Source organism: Anabas testudineus, chromosome 5, assembly GCF_900324465.2.
Source record: "Anabas testudineus chromosome 5, fAnaTes1.2, whole genome shotgun sequence".
In the NCBI taxonomy this organism is placed as follows: Eukaryota; Metazoa; Chordata; class Actinopteri; order Anabantiformes; family Anabantidae; genus Anabas; species Anabas testudineus.
The window spans coordinates 13,084,983-13,097,624 of NC_046614.1; the positions used below are offsets into that span (position 1 = coordinate 13,084,983).

Below are 12,642 nucleotides of genomic sequence, written 5' to 3' on the forward strand. Positions count from 1 at the left end.
TGACAACAACTGGTAAGTTCAATTTAAAGGACCAGTTACTTGGTGGAAAGTGCTGAAAACTAAAGGCTACACAGGGGTTTTTGGAAAATCATAAAGAGATGTTGTCTCCAACCTACTGTTCATTAGAAAGTCTGTAGATCTTGTCTCCCATTTTTTACACTGGCAGTGTGTGGGGACAATTAACATCCAAGTACTATGAGTAATGTATCAGTATAAAGCTTTTTATCCTAAACACCCCCCGGTTTATCCCTCCTCACACACAAGTGCTGAATGGCGTAAATTTTTTATCAATTGAAACACGAATGACGAAAGCTGCGTCAGAGAGTCACTTCCTCAGGTAGGAGTGGATAACCTTGACAAATCCGCGCACAGTGTTGCCCTCCTTTTCCTTCCCAGTGTTCCTCCTTCCCGTGCAGAGATGCTGCGAGAGACAGAAGTGTCAAACAACAAGTGAGTGGCAGGTGATCATTCGTCGTGGTGGGTGATGAGCAGCGCTCTGTGCGTCACGGTGCGCCTCGGACTCTCCACCCTGCATGTCAATTGTAGGCAGAGCAGCATGTGATGCTCCGTCCTCCAGCTCCAGTGTCCTGTGCGCGCTCAGTAGGTACCACACCGAGACACCAGCTGCCCGGCCGATGTTTTCATGACGCTTCCTCTCAGCACATCAACCTGGGATTTTGTTGATCAGCGCCAAAACCTCACGGTGAGTATCAAATCATTTGAATCTCTCGGTGGCATCGAGTGGATTTTACAACAAAAAGGATGTAAACTCTTTGTTTCTGTAGAACTTAAGAAAGAGTTTCAATTCTCATCTTTAACGCTTCTTTTAATTATCGACAAACTGCCTGCAATCATGTCACAGCTCCATAACGAGCGAGCAGCTTTAGGAGCTCGGTTCAGCTCAGTAAATAATCGTCTTTGACCTTGATTGTGTGCGTAGAAGCGCCGGCACCACTCACGCTGAGCAGACGACACAGAGAGCGATCAGCATCAGCACCAGATGTGTCGCCCGGTGCTCGCAGTGAGCGATCTGTGTCGTGGTGTTGATCGCTGGAAGCATCCAGGAGCCTCTCACAGCCTCACCTGCTCCGTTCAGCAGGATCCCAGCATCAGTAATAGTTTAGTTAGTGAACAAGTGCTGAAGCTGATACTGAGGCTGTGTTTGCTCTTTTGTTTCTCTGCGTTACTGGAAAGTGGATTCAAGTATAACTCACAGAAACATATATTATAAACATGTGTGTCAAAGGATTCCAGGTGATATGTGACGTCAGTGGAGTAGTCTATAACTTTTTACAAGGATTTCTATGATTTTGTGGTGAAAAGGTCAGTTTATTGTCAGGAGCTGCACTTGTGATCGTGTTGGTGTGTTGCTTATGTGGGATACAGTCACCATCAACCTGGGATCAAGTTAAAATTGAAGATGCATGTTTCATCCACAGCAGTTGCTGTGGTATAAAATCGCTCCACACAGTGAGACTTAGCATTGGCTGGGGTCAGCTGAACTGTGTGTCGTTTTTTTGTTTTTTTTTTTTCCTGGAGGATTATTGGTTGGGTGAGTTGATGTGTTTTCATTCCTCAGCGTTGGCTGGATGATGCAGCCGCTGACTGATATTACGTGTCTTGTGTACTGTAGTGTGGGATTGAATGACAAGACAGAAAAGCAGCGCTGGGGGCTTTACAGTTAATGCACGCAGGATTATGAAGACTTGTGAATGACCGCTCGTGGATTATTGCATTACAGGCTCATCTTGACATGCACAGAGGAGGAAAATCTGTTGTGGGATGAAAAATAAATAAACAGGAACAGAAAAAAAGCACGTCCTAAAGACCTTCGTGACCTTTCTGTTTGCAGCTTCCTTGTACGTAGCAGGGTTTGTGGAGAGTTTACAGCTGCCGAGCTTCAGCAGCATGTGTTGTGACGATGAAGGCTCGTGACCATCGGTGCTATTGCGTCACACTCGTGCAGCCCCTTCATTTAACTCCAGTTTAAACCTAGACGTTGGTGATCAGTCCATTTTTGTGAGAAACTTTATTGCCTTTTGTTTTTCTTTCCTCTGTCCTCCACCTTTGCTGAGATTTTACTGCAAGGTAGATTTTTATAACGAAAAAAGAAAACCACTCAATAAGTAATGAGCCTACAAGAGGGCTTGTGATGTGGATCAGGAGAACACATGACATGCTCTTCATCCAGAGCATCGTGTTCACTTCCTCCATTACGTTTGGGTTGAACCAACCACTCCCTGATAGAGGGGTGAGGATGGATGTTGCTGCAAGGCTTCAGAGGATTAGGGGATTTACATGGAAAAAAGCTTCACTAAAGTTAAGCTTTGCAAAACAGGGAAATTAAATAGAACAATTTGCCGGATTGGGAATTTTTTGGACCCAAAACATTGCATGAGAGACAAAAGACTGATAATGTTTATTGTCAGTATGTAAAAATGTCTGCTTAAAGAAAAAATGTTGAGATTAACATGTAGTTTTGACAAATGATCTCCTGTCTTTATGTTGGCTTCCTTCATGGCTCTGGAGAGACATAACCATGTCTTATTACGCACCTAACCAAGCACTAAATGGAGGAATAATTGTGTCAGCGATACAAGAAAGGAACCTTACTAAGTATCAAATGGGCCTTGTCAAAGGCTAAAGATACAGTAGTTTGTGGTTTATGTTCAATAATAGAGCATTATTACATTTTCATGTTTATGACAACCTTGAAAACAGTTTCTACTTGACCTTTCTGTTTTTCTGATGCAGGACTGAGGCCGAGAACTGAAATCCAGCCGTCACTATTCAACATCTCCCTCAGAGCTACATCCATCCCCTGGCTGCGACACTTCTTTGTGTTCCTCCCAGCGTCTTTCTCGCTCTCTCTTTCGCTCTCCACCCCCACCCCCTTCCTGACCCTCAGCCTCCCTCATGCCTAAGAACAGCAAGGTGACTCAGCGTGAGCAGAGCCATGAGCATGTCACAGAGTCGGTGGCTGACCTGCTCGCACACGAGGAGCCGCTCGACTACAAGAACAGCTCCCTGAACGTCGGCGGGGCAGCTGGGAAGAAGGTCCCACAGTTGGAGGTGCCTGAAAACGATGGACGCCCTGCGTGGAACAGCAAACTGCAGTACATCCTGGCCCAGGTGGGCTTCTCTGTGGGCCTGGGCAACGTGTGGCGCTTCCCTTACCTGTGCCAAAAGAATGGAGGAGGTGAGTGGGAGATAAAGCTCGTATGTAACTTTAATTTAAGTTAGGTTCACAATTACTGGACTTCAGCAGAGTTTAGTTTGTGATACCTTTACTTTCTCAAACAACGTTACTCAATTCAAACTCTCTGTTAGAAGTCAGGAACTAGAAGTAAAACCAAGTCAGAGCCAACGTCCAAATAACAAACTAACCAACACCCAGCTGAGCAGCACCATCTAACAGTTTTTCCACCATTAAAGTTCTTTGGTGCAGGAGCACATGTATGAAAATCCCCCATGTTATCAAAATGATTTTTTCTAAACAAATTCTCATTACAAATCTGCAAAATGTGTTATGTCCCATCTCCATTCAGTGCAGAATCATCAAGAGAGCAGCTGTAATATGCAGAAAGCAGGCGAGTCTAAACATAGCTGCACTATTGATTACTACTGCCGGCAGGGCAGGCCGGGCCGGGCTCAGCTGATACTCTGCTAAACAGAACAGAGCTTGATAAGAGAAGTATGTAACTGTATAGTGATGAGCTTTTATTTCATTACACATTGATGTACACGGTGTAAACTTGGCCTGGCTGTAGGTGAATAACACCACGTCACTGTGGATTGACAGATGTGATGCTGCTCCCACTGGTCTATGTATTTCCAGGTTTACTGCTTGTGTCTGATCTCCTGTAGATATGTAGGACTTGTTGCCCTCAGGCAGGATTTACTGACAGTAGGCTGTGTGTGACCGGGCGAGTGGCTATTTATCACTGTGTAATTTGCTGTCTGGAAGCCAATTACAGACACATTAAAGGTCTGTGTTGTTTTGACTTACTGCTGTGTGGGCTCCTCTCTCATTTCCTTTATCTTGCTTTCTCATCTTTTTGCCTTTGTCTTTTCTCTCTTAACATCCTCTACAGTTTCAATATGCTGGTTCCACTGTGGTATCTCAGTCTACCACAGCCTCCAGTTTAAATACCCTGTGATGAAGTGCATTTGTGTGAAGCTGATTTAAGTGTCCAGGCAGGGGCCCAAAGCTCCTCACTACATCAAACTTCATTATGGTCCCTATTTCACATTTTCTTGATGTGGCCTTTTGCCTCTTTTCCTCTCTTTGCCTCATTAGTCCACACACTGTGAAATATAATTCTCACTTTTCATATACTGTATTAATAGTAGTACGTGTTCGCCTGCAATAAATCTTTATATCCCGGATGATGACTCACCCTACGCACATGAAAAATGTTCTGCATCCTGATTATGAGTTCATGGATTAAGCTGCAAAGGGACAAATTTAGACTTCCATCAAAATCCAAGGGAAATTCAAAGAATATTTATGAAACGAGTCGTGATCTTTACATTATCAAAGACATGCAAGGTGGGGAGGGTAAATATATCTCACTCAATCATTATGTCACATTTTGAGTCAGCGGCAATTGTCAGAGGAATAAGAACAATGAAATGCATTGCACTTAAGAACAGATGCCTCTGGTGTGTTTTTCTTGTGGTTTCTGAGTTGCACACCCTCATTTTCTATTATTTTAGAACCATTAAACACCTCATTTAATGAGCTGTAAAAGCTTTACTATACTATAACCTAACTATATGTCTGCCTGTTGTCCAGGTGCCTATCTGGTTCCATACTTCATCCTCCTCCTCATCATTGGCATCCCGCTCTTCTTTTTGGAGCTGGCGGTGGGTCAGAAGATTCGACGTGGGAGCATTGGGGTGTGGAACTACGTCTGCCCCCGTCTGGGTGGGATAGGGATGTCCAGTCTGATGGTAAGGCAAACATTTTAGAACCTATCTTCTCTGTAACTGTGAGTGTAACGCATGGTGCACTGATGCTCTTGAAGGCTTTAATGGTGAAAAGAGAAAGGTGTGGGTCCTCTGATAATAGTCAGGGTAGTTGGAACAGCTGTCAGCCCCTGCAGTTAAACAGAAGCACATGTGCTGAATGTGCAGCAGGATAAAACTAAAATCCAGCCAATGCTCTGTCCGTGTGATTTATGACTGTGCCTTCTGTTCTGCATAAGCAAACACTTTGTATATCTCTCTCTCCACCTACCTATCTACAAAATAATCCCTCGTTTGAAATTGACATACAGCAGCGAAAAATGAAATTACATCTCGAGTCACCACAACAACCTTCACACTGCCTCAGCCTCTCATATGGACGCGTTTGAGGGTTGAGAGGGAGCGTTTCTTCTGAGATCCACAGCTGGCACAGAAGTAGCTATAAATATCTTCCAGAAGATCAGTGTTGAAAAGAGAGCGCTTTAATTATTCATGCTTTCCTCAACCGTATTTAGCTTGTGAATGTCCTGGCTGGCAAGACGACGGCTTACGAGACTGACAGCAACATGGGACGTGCACAAAGAGTTCGGCCTCATTTGCATGTGCATTAGTGTGCAGATCTTATTCTGCAGTGAAAAGAACTTGACATATGTGTACATTTGGTTAATGTATGACGGTGGTTTAGATCACACACCAGATTAACACCAGCTCTATCTATCTATCTATCCAGGTGTGTGGCTTTGTGGGTCTCTACTATAACGTGATCATTGGTTGGAGCATCTTCTACTTCTTCCAGTCCTTCCAGTATCCTCTGCCATGGAGCGACTGCCCGATCAGAAAGAACGGCACGCTTGCTAGTGAGTGGCATTGAATACTAATCAATGGTTTTTCAATAGCATAGGGGACTATAGTATTAAAAGTAATCATCAAAGTACCAATACTGCCATCAGTACAGCCCTGCTGCTAAAACTTACAGCCCTAAAACAAATACATGTTCAGTAGAGCAACAGAGAGATAGATCCACACACTTCCACACACCTAAACATATCAGACAAATTGCATTCATCACGCTTACAACTTTCTGTCACGACTTCACAGACATAATCCAGATTAAAACCCCTCTGGACTTCATTCGATTAGTAGTGATAAGAACATAACCCCAGGGTAACCAAGAAGCCGCTCAGCATGTGTATGACTCAGCTTGGCTGGGCGTGCTGATGGCAGAAAGACGAGGAGAAGAGATTCAGACTCTCGTACTGAAGGACACTAATGCTGAAGGACAGCAGCAGCTGAAAGGAGAATAGAAAGCACGTCACCGGAGGAATGGAAATGCTGAAGATCAGACAAAGCATGATGATGGAACCAGACAGTAATTAATAAACAATGAATTTAGCGGAGGACATATTGAATTTGCCAGATTAGATACACATATTATATGAAGAGCTTTACCTGCATCACAATCACCCTGCTGACTTTGAACTCACAGTATATATGATTTCCCCGAGGTAACAAGACAAAAAAATACTGTGTGCAAGTCAACTGGGGGTTCATGCTTTGCATATCAAGTAAACAGATCACAATCGTAGAGGCGTAAATGAGCCAAGAACTGAGACACTGACCTTGATCAAACAGTCTATATTTCTTCCCCTGTGACACTGAAATCTCATTGCTGCATTTTCACAGCATGTTGTTTGCTTTCCTTCCAATTATCACCTGAACTAAAACGCCATCTCCCACAGTTGTGGAGCCGGAGTGTGAGAAAAGCTCGGCCACAACCTACTTCTGGTACCGTCAGACTTTGAACACGACCAGCACCATTGCAGAGAGCGGGGGCCTCAACGTCAAAATGACCCTGTCTCTGCTGGTGGCGTGGATCATCGTCTGCCTCGCCGTCATTAAAGGAATCGCCTCCTCTGGGAAGGTAGTAAGACACTAATGGAAATTATAATTAGAGAAAAATATCAAGGAGATCACTGGTTTCCTTTTCCTCCCCCTGACTCACAGGTGATGTACTTCAGTTCTCTGTTCCCTTACGTGGTGCTGTTCTGTTTCCTGGTCCGGGGTTTAATGCTGAAGGGATCTGTGGATGGTATTGCTCACATGTTCACTCCTAAGGTGAGACTGAAACAAGAGCGCTCTCTTTTTAACCTGGATCCTTTTAATCTAGAATCAATCTCAACAGACGTCTCATAAACATACGTGTCTCCTCGTGTCTCTCAGCTCGAGAAGATGCTGGAGCCTCAGGTGTGGAGGGAGGCAGCCACCCAGGTCTTCTTTGCCCTGGGTTTGGGTTTTGGAGGAGTCATCGCTTTCTCCAGTTATAATAAGATAGACAACAACTGTCACTTTGACGCTGTGCTCGTCTCTTTCATCAACTTCTTCACCTCCATTTTGGCCACGTTGGTGGTGTTCGCCGTGCTGGGCTTCAAGGCCAACATCATGAATGAAAAATGTGTCGTAGAGTAAGTTCAGCACCTGCAAAACCTTTTTATCCGTCAGTATTATCACAGTGAGCGGACAATGACTTTTTACTTTTGGCTTTTATCTTTGCAGAAATGCTGAGAAGATCCTGGGATACCTGAACTCAAATGTCCTGAGTCACGATCTCATTCCTCCACATGTGAACTTCTCCCATCTCACCACATCAGACTATGCTGAGATGTACGGGGTCATCAAGGCAGTCAAGGAGGGCAGCTTTGCCCAGCTGGGTCTGGATCCCTGTGTCCTGGAGGACGAGCTCAACAAGGTGAGTTTTCTAGCGACATATCATCACATGTCCTGTGTTTGAGTCATTTTACACCTGACTCCACTTCTCTGACTGTCCTTCTGCAGGCCGTCCAGGGCACCGGTCTGGCCTTTATCGCGTTCACAGAAGCCATGACCCATTTTCCAGCATCTCCATTCTGGTCAGTCATGTTCTTCTTCATGCTCATCAACCTCGGGCTGGGCAGCATGATCGGCACCATGACCGGCATAACTACACCCATCCTCGACGCCTACAAGGTCCAGAAGGAGATTTTGACGGGTAAACGTCCTCCACTGACTCCCTGGCTCTGGTCACTGTATGCTTTTAATGGTTGAAAACGCCTTACTCAGCACTTATAAAGTATTTAAGCACATTTAGAGCAGAGCTTGTATTACTGCTCAGAGTGGACTGAGTGCAAAGCAGTAACAGGAAGCAAAACAGCTCAGTGGTATAAAAACCATTTCACTGTCCATTTTCTCTGTGTTTGTTTCAGTCTGTTGCTGCGTTGTGGCCTTCCTGTGTGGCCTGTTGTTCGTTCAGCGCTCAGGGAACTACTTTGTCACCATGTTCGATGATTATTCCGCCGGTCTCCCTCTTACTTTAGTTGTCATCCTGGAAAATGTGTCTGTCGCTTGGATTTATGGCACTAAAAGGTAAACCTACCTGTTGTTCTCTGTGCCTGTCTTTGGATATGTGTCTGTGTAATTCACTATTCCCCTTTGCACTAATTTGTACATTTTAAAATCTATTGTACCTTTAATTCTGTGGCTTCTCTGTCAGCTTTATGCGAGACCTGGAGGACATGTTGGGTTTCCGACCGTGTATAATCTATTTCTACCTGTGGAAGTACGTCTCCCCCATCTGTCTCATCGTTCTCATCTCAGCGTCTGTCATAGAGATGGCCATCAGCCCACCAGGATACAACGCCTGGGTTCAGGAACTGGTCAGTCAGTGTGTGTGTCTGTGTGTGTGTGTGTGTGTGTGTGTGTGTGTGTGTGTTGCCAGCAGCAGTGGTAGACGAAGTACTACCCCTGCTTCAAAGATTAAAACTATTTTCTAGTATTAAAATGTGGATTCCTGACTGTTGTTTTAGGGCGAAATTTAAAATATATACAGATTGGACTAATATATATATATATATATATATATATATAGAGATATATAAAGCCAGTTATTCAAATATTTATATGACAGTAAACACATTGCATTTGAATTTCTCATGCAAATATATGTTAGAAAAGTTTAATTTGTATTTTTTATTTATTCATGTTTATTTATTCATTTATTGCTGTTTCTTTCCGTGCCCTTCATCCTCACCGTGTGTCTGCAGGCTCAGGAGCGCTTTCAGAGCTACCCTCCCTGGGCACTGGCCATGTGCTTCGCTCTCATCATAGTGGCCGTGCTTCCTCTCCCTATCGTCTTCATCGCCCGTCATTTCAACCTGATGTCGGACGGCTCCAACAAGCTGTCCGTCTCCTACCGTAAAACCATGATGAAGGACATATCCAATCTGGAGGAGCAGGATGAGGCCAGGTTCATCCTCGGCGCCAAGCCCGGTGAGGCACCCTCGGTGCCGGCACGCAGGGCTTACCTCACTCCTGGAGGGAAAAAACCCCTGGACCCCAACTCCCTGTCTCCAAACAGCTGCTATGGTACAAGCTACCAAAATGCTGCCATCAGCCCCACTACCCCAACTACACCGACCTCACCGATCACACCGGAGTCTGACTCTTGACTGCTGTTGACCTCACACACACCCCCGCCACCCGTCCTGCAGCACAGTTTACTTTTCAGCTATGAAGTGACCACAGGGGGTCACTGCAGCACCAAGAATCTCCACAACAGCACCACAGTCACCACAAACCTGTATGTAGCCACTAAATATCTCTGAGCACAGCCTTCCCAGAACAAGACCCAGGAACCACCTGCGAACGTGTCCAGTGTGTTTGCGTTCCAGTATTCAGTATGGAGACAATCAGGAGAACAAAAAAATCACTTTTACCAGTTAATCAAACACTGAAATCAGGGTGAGATTGATGCAGAACATCCATATGTGTTCTGTATTTAAAATCACAGGGTTAAAACAACGTTCTGCGACTTACTTTTCTTTGCCTTAGTACAAAGATCCTCAGCACACAGAGTCCTCCACATCCCTGCCCGCCCAGTGCAGCAGGGCACCTGAAAGAAGGAATGTGGTTGTGCTGCGTAAACAGGTTTTCTCTCAGTGCCGTGCCACAGAGAGCAATAAGAAATGAATGTGAGCTTCATAATATCAGGTTTCAATGCCTGTTTTAACACTGTTTGTGTTGTTGCCGTCCACAGCAATACTGTGTCAAAGCCGTACAACGTCAGTTATTGATATTACACATTATGAAGTGGTTTCACGTCAACACTGAGACATGCAGCTCTGTTCTGCTGCTCCGAGCTGCACAGCCCTTCTCGTCGTGTAGTTTGTGTTCACAGGACTCTCTGTGGTGTGAATGCGTAAGGCTGCTCCGTAGACACTCGTTTATGTTTAGTTCAGACCTGAATTCAAACTCCTGCTCAGTCTCGTGTGTGACCAGTATTGTTCCTGTTCATTCTGTAAACAGCGATGTACAGTGTAGTATTATATCATAGAATAATGTAGTTTTTGTTACCTGGAGGACGTCACAGCCGCCGTCTCACTGTCCATCACACACGCTGTAGAACCCGTGCTATAGTAAATCACCCATTTCAGTGTCTCCACCAAAGAGTAGATAACACAACACTTGAAATGTGTACATTTGTATGACAGAATGATAGATTTGATGAGTTACAGTGCACAGAGAGTGAACTCAACTGAAACGCAATCCTTCGATGCCAGGACGCACAGCTTTAACTAATGTAAAGCAAACTGGAACTAAATGTTGCATTCCTGACTCCCATCCTAGAAAAATAACAACGCTACAAAAGCACAAAGGAGATTTTACACAATTATTGTGCACAATTACAGAACTAACCCCAATTACTGACCTTTTTTTTATGCACATAAAGAATTCAAATAATTGCTACACACAAATATGTGGCAAACAATGAGAAAGCAATATCTCTTTTTTTATGTTGAAGCACAAAATATTCTGAGTACGGACCAAAAACATAATAAATATGAAACTAAAAAAAATAATGACATAAGAATATATAACGGAATATTAAACTCATCGATGAACTTGATCCTCACATGCACATATAAATAAAATACATGCACACGTTCTGTATATTTGTCAGATAATCACCGTCACGAAGCAGAAATGGACTCTGGCACAGTCGAGTTGATTTGAGTTGAAGGTTTTTGCTTCCTGGTTAAACTGAGGCTGAACCAGTGGAAACAAAAACGTCTTTCTGTGTCATTTCTGTTCACGGCAACAGTGAATAGTTCAGACTGAGCACATGTATGTTCCTGTTACATGGAAGAGGATACCTTTATTTATTTTTTTATCACTACAGTCGAAGCCATGGTGTTAGGGTATAAATGGACTATATTTCTATTTACAGTGTGTATATCTGCAGTGCAGTGAACAACAAAGATTTATCTTTTAAAAGTGACCAGTATATATAAACTGTATATTTTCAGCTTGTGTGGTGTTTATTGAAACTGTATATTTAAAGACTCGTATGGTCTATTTTGTAGTTTGTGTCATTTCTTTTTAATGGTGGGACGTGAAAAGCGCTGCCAGCAGGTGGTGTTGTATGTGCAGCAGCTGGTTCTGTGTTGTGTCTGTGGGAGCTGTGTGTCTGCACCTCGTGTTGGCTGATGCTGACACACCTGTCTCCACTTTGAGTTTACTGGTCTACTTGTTTTCAGCCACACTAGGAGTTTAAAATCTCTCTTTACAAATCTTAAAGTATGTGTTCAGACTGAACAGGAAGCAGATGCGTAGGCCCATATTATTTTACTTGTAAATTGAAGTACCCTGCAGTGTTTTTGCATACACAGACACTGTGTCCTTGTGCACAGCTCAGTCAAATTTATTCAACAGGAGCTCCAGTCGTCTTCCCTTCTTTGTTCTCGATGTTAACTCATGGAGCTTTGAAATGTGAAACAGAACACGCTGCGCGCACAGTAGGTACAGTGATGAGGATAATGTAAAGAGGTGAGGGGCTTTGTTGACACTACGACCTTTCACACGGCGCCACCATCAGGTCAAATTTTACATTTCTTCGCTCCCACTGTTCAGTCCAACAATAGTGACGTCTCAGTTTTTCATCCATTGAGAAACTTAGTTTTTTGTTTACTGTTTTTCTGTGTACTCCTTAAACCTAGTGTGGCTCTAAACCTGAAGTTTTGTTTCCTGTGTTGTTTAAGTTTCTGTGAGCCTGGTATTTCATGCTGAGAGTGTAGATTTCTCTCTGTAAATAACGTAGTGTATTGAAATTATTATTATAAAGATAGATTTTATTCATGTGAAGTATATATATGTCTTACAAAGTAACAGTTTTAGCATTAAATGTAACAAAGTAATAACGAATGATGTGATTAAGCACTTTTTTCACTAAGACTGCAAGAAAAACCTTTAATTTTGTCGTCTTCATAGCAGTAAATTCAAGGTGTAACAGCAATATAATGTTATTTAAACTGTGGCTGAGTGAAAAACTACACACCTCAGTGTCAGATAAGAACAGTGACTGGGAACCACCCTTTGTAATGTAGGGACAGTACGACTCTTCCTTACAAGTGCTGGAGTGCGTGTGTGTGTGTGTGTGTGTGTCTCCTTCTTATTACCTGTGGGTGCCGGGCCTTACTGAGTACACGTTTCGAGCACTGTCTGTACAGGAGACATATTTAGAAATGTCCCATTACAGCTTCTGTCTTTCTCTCAGTCATATGATGATTGTATAATACTGTAAAAATGTGAACATCCCCAGAAATACTAATAATAAAGAGTAGACAAAGCTGCTGTTGGGTT

At 43.6% G+C, this 12,642-nt stretch overlaps 1 protein-coding gene across 1 annotated transcript; it reads left to right on the forward strand.

The window, feature by feature from the left end:
* Window positions 1-2,908: 2,908 nt before the first annotated feature.
* LOC113153255 (sodium-dependent neutral amino acid transporter SLC6A17-like) lies at window positions 2,909-12,617 on the forward strand. Its single transcript, XM_026346805.1, has 11 exons — window positions 2,909-3,199; window positions 4,799-4,956; window positions 5,702-5,828; window positions 6,711-6,892; window positions 6,976-7,086; window positions 7,192-7,433; window positions 7,525-7,717; window positions 7,804-7,996; window positions 8,211-8,370; window positions 8,498-8,660; window positions 9,048-12,617. Exons 1-11 carry the CDS (start codon window positions 2,917-2,919, stop codon window positions 9,450-9,452), a joined length of 2,217 nt encoding a protein of 738 aa, XP_026202590.1. The 5' UTR covers window positions 2,909-2,916; the 3' UTR covers window positions 9,453-12,617.
* The last annotated feature ends 25 nt before the right edge of the window (window positions 12,618-12,642 follow it).